Raw genomic sequence first — 16,877 nt, forward strand, 5'->3', positions numbered from 1 at the left:
GATGTTAAATTAAAACAAACAGATTATCCATGTATCATTAATGTTAAGCTTGCTGTTTAGAGAGAACATTACTGTTACATCTCCTTCCTAATTTTTGTGCAGACGACATGCTGCTCCTGCTCTTTGCTTCTCTGCAGTGGCAGGTGTTTGAGGATGAAAACTTGGCCTGTGTTCGTTTGCTAGCTGGTGATAACATTGAGATTAGCAAAGACTTGGATCCAGGAGACCTAAGCCAGTATAGCCCAGTACCCAATTTCATACACTGCAGGTAAGTACTGACCTGCAAAATATATATTGCAGTTGTTGTGTTGATGACCTTCTTACCTTTTCATTGCATGCATTTTAACACGTTTCTCTCGTGTATGGTAGTTATTTTGTCAATATCCATTGCTGAAAATTTAATTAACATAAAATACAGGTTTTATTTTTGGTTGGTTCATTTATAGCCCGTTTGGGTTGGGTACAGTTTATCTCTTTACACAATTCCGACTTGCATAATCCCTGCAAAAAAGATCCGAAATAATGAAAACCCGAATGATAATTAAACAGACTTACCTTCAATCCGACGATGGAGATCTCCGATTGGATCAGCATGCTGACAGCAAGCCATTCCGATTGAAGAAGTGTTTGGCACTGCAGGCTGATGTCATTGTGACATCTGTCAATCCAAATTTAAAGTGGCAATGTTGGGTTAAGTGTTTAAACATTTAACCTTAGGGGTCCCCACATTGCCGCTTTGGATTGACGGACGTCGCGATGACATCAGCCTGCAGTGCCGAACACTTCTTCAATCGGAATGACTTGTTGTCAGCATGCTGATCCAATTGGAGATCTCCATCGTTGGATTGAAGGTAACTCTGTTTAATTATCATTCGGGTTTTCATTATTTAAATTTTTTTCTGCAGGGATTCTCTGTGTCGAAATTGTGGTAATTGTAGAAACGATTGCCACCGAGTAAAACCTGGACCTCTTATGTTTTTCAATATAGCAAAGATTACTAACCTCAATAACATATTATTGTTGAATTTCATGCAGGTCCTACCTGGATATGGCAAAAGTGGTGGTTTTCAGTTTCCACTTCTGGTTTGTGTTGTGTTTGATCTTCATCACTGGGACGACCCGCATAAACATACTGTGCATGGGATACTTGATGGCCTGTTTCCATTTCATGCTGTTCGGTGGCAGCCTTATTTTGAAGCCAGTCCGGCATATTCTAAAGCTTTGGGACTATCTCATAACCTATACTGCCTTTGTCATCACTATGAAAAATCTTCTGTCGGTAGGTGTGTTTAATAAGCTTTATTGGGTTAGTCCACTGAAAAGTAACACAAGGTATTAATGACTGATGATGGCTCATATGTTTCTTATAAACATTTTTATATTCCACCATGGAACATTTTCTATATAGTGTGGCCATACAGAGTCTTCTAAGAATGACAAAGGTGGCCTTCAACCCTTTTGACTGAATGTCAGCAAAAATAGTATTAACCATAACTTTTTGTATTCCAATTCCTGCAGATTGGGGCATGTGCCTATCTTGATAAGCTGATGAAGAATAACTGCTGGCTCATCCAGACATTTAGCATGTTTTGCACAATCAAGGGATATGACCTGTGTAAGTATCTGCTTATGTTCTTAAACACCGACTGCTTTGTATTGTATGTATCTTCAGAAGGGGCTGACTTTGCCTTCTCTCTACAGCTATCCCTTCGGATGAGATGTGTGAGCTGCCTGAGAATGAAGCGGGTATTGTGTGGGATGCAATCTGTTTTACCTTCCTTTTAATCCAGCGCCGTGTATTCTCCAGCTATTACTTTCTCTATGTCGTGGCAGATCTAAAGGCCTCTAAACTGTTGGCTTCAAGGTATCACTTTTTTCTTACACCATTTATAATCCTTAAATCCAGATATAGAAACACTGCACACCACCTCTGTGGAAGTTAACTCTCCCGCAAGTTGATTTTCCTTCAAATTTGCATCTATTTTCACAAGTGCCATTTTTATCAAAGTACTTATAATGACTTAAAGCCAATCCAAGTGACACAGATGATGCATGGCTGTTCCATTGGTAGTTCTGAAAGGTTATTGTAAAATGTACTACTATAGAGGGCTGTACACCAAATTATAGGAAAGTAATGTTTGCATCAAAGCCCATTATTTCTATGTGGGTTTTATTTATACATCAATAGATTATGCAAGGTTTAACAACCAGTAGGCAGTTCGGTGGGCATGAAAAATGGATTCTTTACCCACAATGACATCACTTTAAATAAATAATAATGCCAAGAAGTAATATCTCACAGAAATACTTATAAGTCCCAATTTCAGAAAGTGGGAACAGCCAGATGTCAACATGATGGCATCTCACTTGAACTATAAAGTGGAGTATTATTGCTCAAAGACAAGTTTCTAAGGAGTTTCTATCAGACATGTCAATTCATTGGAAATTTCAACTAGTTTGCCTGTTCCTTCAGGTAGCAATTCTTCCATGAAGTCTGTCACACATTTTGGTCAGGAGGTTGTAGATTGTTAGTGTCAACTAAGAATAGCACTGGCAGAATAGTGGCGCAGAGTTCAACAACCCCTTGGTATTTAGCAAGAACCCCTGCAACGAATACTGGCGCTGCAGGGAATCGACAGGACCAGGCCCTCAGATCTGTCTCTTGGTATGACTGGCTGCTACTAGTAGGCTGGATAATAAATGAAGCAAATTAAAATTAAAGGACAGTGACATAAGAAAGCACAAGAGAACCCAGGATGCCTGAGTAAAGATGAATCCTTATACTCTGGCCCTGAAAAGAGATTAGAGTGATTTTTAAATACAAGCTCCTGGTTTGAATTTTGGCGGGCTGATGACATTAGTGGTCACCTGACCGCAACTTCAGGAAGGGAATGAAAGAGTGAGAGGAAGTGCACCTCTACATCAAAGCAGAAGAGCAGCACATCAACAACACAGAATCAAGAAATAACAGGTTCTAAAAATAGCAAAAAGGTGTCCAGGTAATTCTTGTGGCACCAGACTGGCCAAGAAAATCATGGTACCCAGGTGATGTGGCAGCAGGCCTGTCATGACGGCTTCCTTAAAAATGGTATCTGTTAATTCCATAAACATTCCATCAGGATTTAACTCAGTTGGCTTTAACAACATGGCTGTTGAAGCCATGATCCTTAAGTGAATAGGTGTTTCTGAAAGAATGGTAGAGACTATGCTGAAGGCTAGAAAGCCGTTCTTGGCTAGCAATTACCATTGAGTATGGATGATACATATCTTGATTTGAAAAGAAGGGTTTTTCTACTTGTTCCTTTAAAGTATCATTGTTACTTCTGTTTTTGCAGGAGGGTCTGGAAAGTGGACTGATTGTTTGTTTCTTAAGGGTATAGTTTTTAGCCCTGTTACTCTTATTCTAGAAGAGTCTGGCACTGTTACCTGAAAGACTTTTTTACAGGGAGTGCTGCGTGTGCAGCCTCCACATATTCCTCCCATAGCTTTGTGGAACCTAAACCTACTGTTGACAGCATTGCAACACTCTCATTTCAAACCATTGGAATTGGTAAAGTTGAAATTTCTTATGTGGATGATGACTTTTTTTTGGCTATCTTTAAAGCGAGCAGAGTTTCGGAACTAGGATCGCTGTCTTGCAGATTGCCACATCTAACTTTTCATGAAGGATAAAAGATAAAGCTCTTCTAAGAACAAAGCCCTCTTTTCAAATTAGTATCCAGTTTACACCTTGTGGTGAAACGAGGTACTAATATCACCCAAACCAGCCTGTCCCCCATTTCTCACAAAATGTGGATTATAACATGTACATTTAATTGCCCTTGCTTTTGTTCCCCAGCTCAACAGAGTACAACTACAGTGTCTAATTACATGTGGATAAGGGGACATTGTAGCTCATTGCAATTATGTATATTGTTCATTGTATATTGTTGATGTGGCAGTGAGGTTGTTATTTATTGTCATTAAAGTGAAGCCAGGGGGCTTATGGGTAGAGATCAGGTTGCAAGATATTGGTGAGGGGGAAGGCCAATTAGTATCCATTGTTCTCACAAGACTACTCCAGATATTTGGTCTACAATCTGGCAGGGGATTTTTTGTGGAAATTAGATCCTAGATATAAGGAGCCACTCCATATTGATATTTAGTCTGAGAATTGATTCATGGAAGGTGCTGTGTAGCTAGGTTTGAGTTTTCGCTCTCTACCAATGGACTACAGCTGCAGCTAAGAGAAGAACTCCATTGGTCTTTAAGTCAGTACCTCCAGGTGATTGTAGCTCCTTAAGCTAGTGGGGTAAGGGACAGGTGATGTGGTAAGGCTGCCTGGCATTTATATACTGTGTGTACATAATATTCTAGTGGTGTTTTTATTACAATAAATGTACTGTTGTACTTTTCTAACTGCATTTGTCTGATTGGACTAATAAGAACCTTAGAAGGTAATGGGTAGGCTTCCCTGGCTCAGGAAGGCACCCATGGGTGGCCAGCCAGAGTGAAGTGAGTAGATTTGGGCCAGAAGACCTTTTGGTGGCGAGCTTTGAGGTCACTCAGTCCCAGGTTCTCTCTGGGTAGAGCTGCAGGGGAACTGTATCTTGATACATTCCAGGGCCCTGGAAAGCAGTTAGCACTAGAAACCAGTTACCACATTATCCTAAACTTACTCCTAAAGACTTTAAGGTAGAAAGTGTCACAAAGAGCGTTGTGGGCTTTAGGCAAGGGAAGATGACGCCTAAGTGCCGATTTAATAAGGGGAGGCGCACCTCGCCAGTAGAGAACGGAAGATATAACCGTGTCTCAAGGAGGGGAAATCACAGTGAGGTGATCCCTGGAAGTGAAATGGGTGTGAGCTCTGGGAAGAAGAGAGCAGATCACAGACCAGTGTTGAAAAAGGTCCCAAAAGAAGAGATGAAACAGTTCAGTGCATGCAGGGAAAGAGATTTCTGGGATGAAGGACTGTGGCAGTGTCTGCAGGATGAGGATATGGAAGTGTTGCTCCACCCCACCACAATCAATATAGCACGTTTTGGATAATTGGGATGAGGAGTGCCCAAAGATTATTATGTGGAAAGGAGCCAGCCTAGAGGAGAAATTGGGAACTTGTTGGATGTTTCCCTAATGTTGAAAGAGGAAGCAAGTGCCTGGAATTTTTGGGATGAACCAAAATGGGATGAGTTTACAAATGAAGCTATTTGTACTATGCATAATTTGGCCAAGGAAAAATCCAGTGACAACAATAATCAACAGTACCCGTGTAAAATGTTATTCACAACCAATATAGAGGAAAGCAAAGACACAAATGGACTGATACAGCACAGAGACATACCTGATGAATCCCCTGCAAATGTACAAATAGAATTTGCCCCATTAGCAGATTCTACAGATCCACTAGAGACAATGATTATGGAGGAGAATGCCAGATTCGGGTGTACCGTACCTGTAGTGCACGCTCAAGGATATCCTCAAACTTCTTTTAAAAGATCAGGAGAATCCCATCAGTGTCTTTAGTGTCTATAGGAAACGAATGCTCACTTTAGGTCCCCACATACCTCTCTGGGAACAAATGCAATGTCTGCAACAGAGTTTTGAAGAAGCAGAGGACGAAGTATGGCGACAAGGACTTACTGAAACGGAAATGTGGCAGGATCAGTGTTATCGAATGAATACTGAAAAATGTCAATTACAATATCTTTTGTCACATTTTTAAAAAAGGGTTTCTTAGTCTGTTAATCAGGGAGAGGTCCATCTGAGTGGATTATACACAGCTGCCCAATAAAGCAAAACCTGTACATAACATTCTAGTGTTGTTTTTATTACAATAAATGTACTGTTGTACTTTTCTAACTGCATTTGCCTGATTGACTAATAAAAACTTTAGAAGATAATGGGTAGGCTTCCCTGGCTCAGGAAGGCACCCGTGGGTAGCCAGCCAGAGTGAAGTGGGTAGAATTGGACCAGAAACCTTGGTATCTTCACACACCTCAATACGGATATTGGTTCAGTCTTCCAAAGAGGGGAACCCCTTTTATTGGTTGGTTGTTGTCAGGGTTCTGAGGACATACCTGGATAGGACTTCAAAGTTTTGGAAAACATATAACCGTTTGATCCTGTATGATGCGCAAAAGAGAGTTTTTGGCTGCATCTAAACCAACTATTGCTATATAGATTACTTCCATAATTAAACAGACTTGCATTAGAGCAGAGCTTCTGATTCATGAAAATGTGAGGACATTCCTTTCTTTAGTGCAGTATTTTTGTTTACCCTAGAGCTAGATAAAAGCATGAGCCAAACTAACGTCTAAAAACATTTTTTTTTGCTGCAGAATAACTTATCTGTTTCAACTCTGAAGTACTTTTTTGTCATTTCATCCAATGTCAACATTGTCATCAGTCTTCCAAGAATCAAGCAGACAATACTGTCTCTCAAGAGGAAAAAAGTATTTTTGTTCAAACTGAAAAAATGATGCTTTGTCAACCAGCAACACAAAGTCCTCCTTACTTGGTTCCTTATTCCTTAGAATCTGTTGCACTGGAGGGGAAGAGAGGAGTATATCAATGATTCCTTTATTGCAAGGAGTCTACTTTTCGCTACAGCTTTTTTTTTTAATTATTAAAAGAAGGTTTTGCTTTATTTATATATGATGCAATGATCTACTGGCATTTGTATCTGCATAAGTCTCTTTCTACTTCAATATGATGTTATTCAGGGAGATATAATAACTACCTTCTACTAAATCTTATGGCACTTGTTTGAACAGGTTTTCACCCCAGGTATTTTGTTAGTTTTAGTGAGTTATAGTATGGAGACAAATAGCAGAGGGAGAGGATGTTAGCATCATGTGAGACATTCCTATAAAGTCAAATGTTTATATATCTGCAGGGTAAGTAATGCTTTGCTAACTATGAATCCTCATGATATACGCAATATCAGTTAGTCATTCCATGCCGCGGCCTCCAGGAGATATTAATGTATGAAGTATCCTCCTAATACTGTGATAAAGTTTTGTTAGAAGGTCAGGAGCAGGTCCAAACACGTTTTGCCACCGTTATGGGGCTTCTGTCTAAAGCTGCATCCTCATTCATCTCATGTTCATAAATGATATCTTATATTTTCTGTTATTTTATGTTCTAATACCTTATCTTTCTGTTATATCTTGGTACTGCCAACCTGACAAAATGATTGACAGCAAGTGTCATGAACATTTCCTGGAGATCTGAGGGATCTCGGAGAATTGCAATTTTCCCATTCATTTTAGAAATAAACTTCTGGTAATCCAGAAGTGTAAGTGCCATTGGCGCTCATGTCCTCATGCTCCAGGAAAGGTTTAAAAGCTCTGTGTTGGGTCATGATACTTGAGAAATCTGGGAATAGTTAAATGCTAGCATGAAAAAAGTCAGCTAGTTCTATTTATCTTGATTTTCCCTGTATTCTGATGGAATGGTCTGTACCCGCTTGTCAGTTTTTGGCATTGAATATGATTCCTTAACTTTAAAGGTGATTTTCTAAACTTTTAGACAGACATAAAAATCAGGAGCAAAACATTTTCTCTCCTAGAGAATAACGTGAGTGCCAATATTGTGTTCAACTCTGATGGTCAGTGCGGGATTTACATTGTATGTGCCACCAGGTTATGCCAGAAGCTCTAAGCATGTCTTATCCTGGGTATAGTTAATAGTAAATATTTCTGGATTTAAAGAGTCATACCCCATTCATACTGCACCAAAAACCCGGGTTTTTGTAGAGGCACGCTGAAAAACCCGGGTCTTGGTGCAGTATGAATAGTCCAACCACAAAATCCTGTGTCTAAAATCCCGGGACTTAGACCCGGGATTTTGCGAGGGGTAATTCCCGGGTTGGACCCCGCTCGCCTGCAGTATGAATGCTGCAACCCGTGTAATTCCCGGGTCTCACCATTCATACTGTAAAAAAAAAAAATGTGGAAGTAAAAAAAAAAGATTTTAATTAATAAAAAATACATAAGAAATGTTTACTTAACTTATTTTCAGCCAGTGGTGTCTCCGGTGCGTTGCAGGCTGTCAAGGGGACCTCTGGGTGCTAAAATGATGTCATTTCTAATGGACTAGAAATGACATCATTTTAGTACCCAGAGGTCCCCCTGACAGCCTGCAATGCACCGGAGACACCGCTGGCTGAAAATAAGTTAAGTAAACATTTCTTATGTATTTTTTTATTCATTAAAATCTTTTTTAACACTTTTTTTTTTCTAAAACCTGGGTCGGGCAGGTGCAGTATGAACCCGCCTGACCCGGGAATCTTGTTATCTTTACTGCCCTGTGCCCCGGCAATATCCCGGGTTAACTACCCGGGATATTGCCGGGGCGGCAGTATGAAAGTGGTATAAATGAAGATGAGGTTGATTTTTTTATTTTTTATTATTAAAACACCTAGAGGAGCAGAGCTGTTTGAAGAGAAAATTAAGAAAGTGGTGGCTGTTCGTCTAGAAGAAGAAAAGAAGTGTGCGCAGGCAATGAAGAAACAGTAAGTCATCCTAACTCCACATATTTTGTGTTTATTGTTCCTGCAATGTAAGATCTGAGACAGGTCTTACGGCTAGGGCTAGATTCCTTAATACAATATTTAGGGATAGAAGAGGGCTGTCCATCTGTAGGCTAGAGGACTGACATAGTCTCCAAGATTTTTCTGTAGCCTCAATGTCTATTGATTGCCATCGTTTCCTAATATACTGTAGCCTGTGTGTTTGTATTTATTTGCATTTATCTGCAATGTTCCTGTTATATATGATCCCCCCCCCAAAAAAAAAACCTGCATATGAAACTTTATTTAATTTGCAGTGTATTGTTAAGTTTATGTGTAGATTAATAATATACAGTACAATGTGTGTCTATGCAAAGAATAGTAGTTACTAATGTAAGAGAACACAGACATTGTAATCAGACTAAATCTGCAAATGCCTAAAATTGTACGGCTAAATGGGATAAATTATACTTCAGTTATACAGTGGTGGGTGGAGGGGTGCACTTCAGTTGCAGACATACGTATATGCCTGATTTAAACTGACAGGATGGAGCAGATCAAATCCAAACAGAAGGCAACAAATGAAGACGAAGAAAGAAAAGAGAGTGTAAGCTGTGCAAGCGAGGACAACTCTGAGCCATCCCCAAAGGACAAAGGTGACAGATGCCACTTAGATATTGGCGGCTTTATTAGTCTTATATGGTGTTACCTTTAATTTGCAGCACCGTTGGAAAGGGGTGCTGTAGGTAATAGATCAAGTATTTAAATTTAAAGTACCGAAATAAAAAGTTAAAGTGTTTCTCCTGTATTGTATTAGTTTGTAAAAGCAGATTTAAAATATGGTCTAATTGTCCTTTCAGTTATTGATTTACACTCTGTTACCATGTAACTGAGTACCGCTTGCACAAACTTGCAGGAAAGATAACACCTTTTGACTGATGGGAAGTACTATGCACACTATCCATGCCTGCTTGCCTGCTTAGCAACCATATTACTATCATTTCAAATTATCTAAAATTGATATTTAGGTACAAAATTAGAGATGCTCTTGTGGTTTTCCATTGGCTGCTTAGCTTACACAGAAAGAAATATAGTCATTTTTCAATTTTCACATGATAGACAGACGTGAAGAAAATACATCACTTTTTCTCCTTACACAGTTTTGAAAGATAATAATAAAACGACTATTAAAATAATATTAATAATGTCTACCGAATAAAAAGATTTCCAGTGTACTTAAGGAGAACAGATGCCAGCGTGCAAAGCAAAAGATAAGAACAAAAACATGTTGTCTATAATTTAAAAAAGAAATATTTGACAGCTGTTCTTTTTACAATGTCAATGCATAATATACATGTTCTAGAACAGGCCTTGCCAACCTGTGATTCTCCAGGTGTTGTGAAACTACAAGTCCCAGCATACTCTACCAGCCATCGGCTGGCAGCCACAGGTTGGCCAGGCCTTTCCTTGAGCATGCCCTTTCTCTGTGTGGTGCTATCATCTGTTTTGTCTCACAGACAGCAGTGAAAAAAAAGAAAAAGACGGAAAAAAGAAATGGTGGCAGCCTTGGGTAACCCACACAACAAGTAAGTGGCAGAGATAGAAGGGTAGTAGAGAAATGGTTTAGCACACTGCTCATACATTGACTTTAAAATGTTATTTGTTAATAGCTCTGACTTGTTTCACAATTATGTAATTCTTGTGGCTGGAAAGAGGACATCACCAACCTGTTAAAGTCAGCTTCTAACTTACCACACCTTCCTCTTTTTATTGACCGATAAGTGAAACTACTTTGCCTTCCCCATAAATATGTCTAAACTGGGCTCAAAATGTAATGTAATTCCTTCCTTGACTTTCTTTAAATGCTGAAATTAATTTCTGTAACTTCATCTGTTGTTGAACCTGTCTTTTCTGCCTTGATTTGGTATTCTTCTATGGACAATCCCCTTCCATAAAGAGATGACCTGTCAGTTCTATCTCTTACAACCTCCACCCTTGAAAGAACTGAGGAAATGGTTTTGTGAGCAAAGGGTCACCATTTGCTTGTTGTCATATTTAGTTTGTCGTCCTCTGTGCCAATGCTGGATCCGCAGAGTCTATCAATGGTCAATTATATGCATAGGTTTTATTGTTCTTGTTCTCTAGTCAGGTCAGGTGGTCACAGGACTAAATATTTGCCCTTGGGTAGATTTATATTTGAGGCTTTTCAGACACATGGGTTGCTGTGGTTGCTATTCTGAATCATTTGATCTAAAATAATGAAACTGTAAAAAAATATGTAGATCACAATTATACCACATTTATGTACTGTTTATTTTTCGGTTAATGTTGAGTAAACCTATCGGCATAAGTCAGTTGTTCTGTACTTCTGTACACAAGACCTTATCTCTCTGCATATTTGCATTTAATAAGATGATTGGTAGAGTAATAACATGAGTGGTAGAGTCCATACTACAGTATCAGAAGAGGGAAAATGTAAAATCAACAATATGCTCCAGTACAGTACCCCTAGTGCCCTAAACCCCACTCTCCCTATTTTACCCTCTACTATACATGTGTTGCATTATATTGGCTGTAATTTGTTTTAGTTTTTGGGGGGAAAATGTAAAAAATAGAGAGTTAAAAAGTAGTAGCAGGATTTCTTATGTCAAATATGTTTGCCCAAAATCTCCTCTCTCAAATATGGGATTGTCCCTAGGTTAATAATCAAAATGAGTTCTAGAAAATACATTTCTGGACATTCATGAAAGCTGTTCCATAGCAAGCTGTGAAGTAAATGTGGCGTAGTCCATAGCAACCAATCCAACATTTGCTTTCATTCTAGAAACTCTACTAGAAAAATTAGAGAATCTGATTAGTTGCTATAATCAAAACCACCTTTTATCCAGTGTTATCTGTGGAACCGTTTGTAATATTCAGTAAAGACATACTGTCACTTTAAAATCCAAAGGTTAAATAATGTACTTATAACTGTGTTTTTCAGTGGTTCGTAGTGGGACCTACAGCTTGTTTGATACAGATAGCGAGGATGAAGAGGAAGAGACCCGTGAAGAGAAGAGAGAAGAGGAGGCTCCTAAAAAGAAAACAGCGTTTCAGGTACATAGTAGCTCTGACACAATTCAGTAACAACCAAATAGAGAGATAAGGTTTTAATTTGTTATTTATTTTTTAAACTTCAAAACTCCATGGCTGCCATAATTTACGGGTTAAGTCCTTAGTCAGCTGAGAATACACATGTGACTGGATGGCTTACTTCACCACCAGGTCTGTTGGGGGAAGAAGGATGAAGGGAATTTGTTCTTACATAGTTTATCTGAGTTTGTTTCTTACCGTCATAAACCAACTCTGACCACTCCTACTGATGTCTCCTTGCCACAAGACACTCACCGACTGCAAATACCAACTGCGCAATAATTGTAGGAGAATCTCGCTGCCACCACTAGGCTCCTTCATGGCACCTAGAAATTGCTTGCTTCTGGGTAGCTGGTATAGCTGCTGCAGCGCCTCTTTGCTGTGAGTTGGCTGGTACCTCCTGACAGTTTACTATGTTTCAGGACTGCTGGGTAGTGGGCAGAGCATTGACACAGAGATGACACATGACAGCAGAGGAATGGATTAGAGTGTAAACAATTATCTGGTAGTCACAGGATACAGCAGGCAATAGGCATCAGGCAGAATCTTCAAACAGTGATGTTTATTGCTCAAGGACCCTGACAAGGACCTTTACACACGAGTTAGAGGCACTAGTGATCATACAGAAGTACAAATGGTATACTACATTACAAGGTCAAACAGGGCTCTTTATGTACTGTTTCTGGCACACATGTTGTCAGGGTGTAACCCAGCTCCCTGATCCTAGCTGGCACCACAAAGTCTGAGATATTACATTCAGTATTTAGCATCAGGATGTAATATGTTCTCTAAACTTGGATTTAACACAATTTAAAGTTAACAAAGTTCACATCAATCTGTGATTTCCTAAATTACTTGCTGTTACATTATTCATTTAGTTAAACTATCTAACAGAACAGGATACACAGGACAAAAAGGTAACAACCCCCTGCTGTGTATTCAGGCTAAAATATGTGTTGGTCACTCATATGAAAAACTTTATTAGCATGGGATTTTCTTTCCTCATTTTTTTACAAAAACAAATTGCCTGCAACATATGCCTACTGCATTAGAAATCAATAAATTTCCAATACAAAAATCATTACATTTACAATGATATACCTTGGCACACTACGCCACTAAGGGAAATAAATTTATACAATAAGCTATTCATATGTGATCCAGCCACAACACTCCTCCCCCCCCCCCCCACACACACACAATATATACCACCTCCCAGAAGGCATATAATGTGACTCCTTCTTCCCTTTGGTGTATTTCTTCTGTTTCTGAACTGAGCAAGTGTGTATAAAGTGTTCTTTTTATTTGCCTTTGTGGTTCACGTGTTCCTGGTTTCGTCTGAATGGTCCCTGCGATGCACCTATGAGAGTGCAAGCAGAGACATGGGTGGCTCCCTGGGGGATGCTTTCTTTGCTACTTTTACATAGCAAACACAGGGTTGGAGACACTGCCCTCCATTTCTGCACCAAGCAGTACGCCGGTTGGTCACTGGCGAATATATGTTGTCAGTTCTGAGTCACACTGTGTGCTGATTAACAATGAAACCATAGGAAACGCTGAAGAGATACAACTGTTGGAACTGAATTTTCTTCAGAAATTCTACATCGCAGAGCCTGAATCCACCTCCAAAAATCCAAAGAACACCCATTCCAGGTAAAACAGTTTTAGGGGTGCTTGTCAACATGTTTTTGATTGTTTAAATTTGAATGAAACTATTTGTAATATCCTTAAATAAGATTATGTTCCTAACACTTATTGTGCAGAATTACTGTTGCTTACACTGACTTCAGGAGTTACACTTGCTTCAAGTCGATTTCTGATTTCATCTTGTACAAGTGAATAAGCTTCACGTGTCCAGCGGAAACTTAGCTTTAACATGTGGATTACAATTTACAAGCGGGTTGTGCCTATTGTAAAGTGACTCTACAGTCATATCTTCTAACCTGAGCATGCTGGATTAATCCTTGTTGCATCTCTACTGATTTATGTTATATAATTGCACTAAAAGTCTGTTGTTATAAATTTGTGTAGATAATCTGCTGCAGCAGCATTTACTATAATTGTCTAATGAACCCGTTAGTCACTATTTATCTCTCAAACTATTTATCCAGTGAAACCCATTTCACTGAAGCATGGTGTCTAACTTCAAAGTGAGGTATATTTAATCAGTGATCTAAGTATTGTAGTGATTTATGTTTGTATACTGCTCCTATTATTGAAAAAAGTTTCCTAAAATGTTATTTATTTTGTGACATGTTGAATAACATTTTATATGTCAGTCAGATTGCTCCAGGTCCCGCTAGATATTTTTATGGTATTGTGGTATTACTTCCCTACACTACCGCTCCAATTTTAGCCCTGTGTTCCTTGTTTCATTCCAAAACTACTGGAGGACCTTTGCCTTTCTACCATACCACAAGGCCTGTAAAATCCTTCCTTACACTTCTTTTGGGTTTCCCACCATCCACCCCGTTACATATTTCCTTCTCAAACCCTTTCAAAGCCTGCTGAAGGAAAAAAGACCTGCTAATCCCATTTTCATGTGTGTGCAGCGTGTGATACATATTTAGATGAGGATTATGATGGGACTTTATGTGTAGACTGTATACCTCAACACAAATAACCCACAGCTCAGCCTCCTGAACAAAGGAAAAAGTGCACCTGTGCAAGATACTTTTTTCTACTAAGAAAGATTTATGTTACATGATCCCTGGGTTCTCTAATTGTGCTTGTTTGGTCATCTAGCAATGAGACATGAGACTTTAAGGCAGGGGCGGGCTGGACCGGGGGACAGGGGGGCAGCGGGCCCCGGGCTGCTCAGTCTAACAGCTGTTCGGGCCAGCCGGCCGCCCCCCCCCCCCCCCCCCGCGCCCCCCGTGGATGCAGTAATTGCTTAATTTTACCTGCGGCCGCATCACTTGTCACGCGATGCGGCTGCGTCAGCGCACAGGCAGCCGCATCACATGATGCGGCCACATCGCGTGACACGTGATGCGGCCGCCTGTGCGCCCCCCGTGCTGAAGCCTGCCAGCCCGCACCTGCTTTACGGGTTAAAGCAGTAAGAGGAGCTACAAGGTCTGAGAAGGAATGGATGAATATCTGATAATAATTTGCGAAGCCCAGAAATCTTTGGATGACCTTCAGATTAGTTGGTGGCATCCATTAATATTATCTGGGGAGATAATATTCCCGAGAATTGAGACCTTACGGTCCTCAAATTCACACTTCTCTAACTTGGTGAACAGCTGATGCTCCCGAAGTTTAAAGAGGACCTGTTTCACATGAAGGCTGTGCTGGTACATGGACGGAGAAAAAATCAGGATGTCATCCAGGTATACCACAACAAAGTGGCCTAAGAATTCTCTAAGAACATCATTGATTAGGTCCTGAAAGACAGCAGGAGCGTTGCATAGACCAAAAGGCATGACCAAATACTCATAGTGACCTGAGTGGGTGTTGAATGTGGTTTTACATTCATCCCTGTCTCTGATACATATAAGGTTATATGCTCCACGTAATTCAATCTTGATAAACACTGAAGCACCTCTGAGCTGATCGAAGAGGACTGATATGAGCGGAAGCGCGTAGGTATTTTAATGGTGATTTTACTCAACCCACAGAAGTCTATGCAGGGTCAAAGAGTCCCGTCCTACTTGGACATAAAGAAGAACACGGCTCTTAAATGGGACTTAGAAGGCCTAATAAAGCCCTTTTTAAGATTCTCTTTAATATAATGCTCCATGGCTTGCATTTCCAGTACCGAGAGATTATAATCTTCCTTTAGAGAGCTTAGAGCCGGGAACTAGGTCAATTGTGATGGGGAGGTAATGTGTGAGCTACCTGTTTGGAGAATACATCCCGAAATTCATGGTTGGGTAGAGGCAACTGATCTAGCGGGACCTGGAGCAATCTGACCGACAAAGGTAAGCAAGATGAGGAGCAAGAAGGACTCCAGTGAATGATGTCCCCTTTATTCCAATCGATAACTGGACTGTGGAGCTGCAGCCAGGGATGTCCCAGGATTACAGGAACAGAAGGACAATTAATAAGATTGAACGACAAGGTCTCAGAATGTAGTCCCATGGTGAGCTGCAACAGAGGTGTCTGTGAACATATCTTTCCGCCCGGGAGAGGACCACCATCCAGGCACAGACTGTGATGGGCGACTTGAACTTAATGTCAGGAATCCTCAAGGAACGGCTGAAGTCAAGATCCAGAAAATTCCCAACAGCACTACTGTCTAGGAAAGCAGAGACATAAGTAGAATGTGCACCAAAGGAAATCACCGTTGAAGCCAGGAGTGCATTCTTGGAAGATATTATCTGCAGACCTAGACAAACCTCTTCCACGTTCTCTAGACCTTTTCTTTTTCCAACTTGTTGGGATAGCTTCGGAGGAGATTGCCCCTGTTGCCACAATATAGACTAAGGCCTAAAGTACGTCTCCTTATTTTTTCTTCCGAACTGAGGCGATAAGCACCTAGCTGCATGGGCTCAGTGGCTTCAAGTGGTGCAGCAAAAGGAGTTAGAAGAGAGCATGAGGAAACAGTTGTATCCCTCTCAGGTTTTCTTTCTTTAAATCTGCGGTCAATTTTGATCAATAAGCATTAGATTCTCAAGTGTAGCTGGTATTGGATATTGTACCAGAGAGTCTTTTATTTGTTCGGAAAGGCCCAAGCGGAACTGTAATGGAGGACTCGCGAGAGCAAGACTAAATGGCCAGGACCACCCTGTAGAAGAGATATAATGATGCAAACCCTTTGAAGCTCCGATCCAGATGAACGAGGTCTAAGGCGAAAATAAAGGTGAACAACAATGAAGTTGATAGTATAAGGGATTTTCCCACGCTGTCATGGGAAACCCCTTATACTATAAATAGACCTCGCGGCTGTGCTAAGTTAATTGTGTATCGGAGCTTGCACACTATACAAGCTGTTCCTGCGTCGTGTGTCCTCTTTTTTATTTTTCTAACCAATCATGTTCCGAATTGGATTACAAATATGGGGCCCCTCATGGGTTGAAGATAAGAAGACTGCAAGCAACAAGGGGGCCTATCTGGCCAAGAAGAACAGAAGATATTTACAAGCAGGGACATTTGGAATTACAATTTATTTTGGACTTTTCAAGAAGGACATTTGGAATTATAATCTATTGTGGACATTTCAAGCAGTGACTATTGTAATTACAAATTGGGACATGGTTTACAAGCATTTTTGGATTAAAAGCTGCTGACAAAAGAAGAAGAAATCTGATTA

General features: G+C 40.2%; 1 protein-coding gene across 1 annotated transcript in view; it reads left to right on the plus strand.

Annotated features, from left to right (window-relative positions):
* LOC142095363 (piezo-type mechanosensitive ion channel component 2-like) overlaps positions 1–16,877 on the plus strand; it is a gene marked incomplete at its 5' end in the record, with an annotated part of 107,657 nt that overhangs the window by 37,473 nt on the left and 53,307 nt on the right. The window contains 8 exons of the mRNA XM_075178314.1: positions 103–268; positions 1,036–1,279; positions 1,519–1,615; positions 1,702–1,864; positions 8,405–8,494; positions 9,038–9,147; positions 10,009–10,077; positions 11,475–11,587. Coding sequence (XP_075034415.1) covers positions 103–268; positions 1,036–1,279; positions 1,519–1,615; positions 1,702–1,864; positions 8,405–8,494; positions 9,038–9,147; positions 10,009–10,077; positions 11,475–11,587 — 1,052 coding nt within the window. The remainder of the gene's footprint in view (positions 1–102; positions 269–1,035; positions 1,280–1,518; positions 1,616–1,701; positions 1,865–8,404; positions 8,495–9,037; positions 9,148–10,008; positions 10,078–11,474; positions 11,588–16,877) is intronic.

The sequence above is a fragment of the Mixophyes fleayi genome, chromosome 6 (assembly GCF_038048845.1).
Source record: "Mixophyes fleayi isolate aMixFle1 chromosome 6, aMixFle1.hap1, whole genome shotgun sequence".
Lineage (NCBI taxonomy): Eukaryota > Metazoa > Chordata > Amphibia > Anura > Limnodynastidae > Mixophyes > Mixophyes fleayi.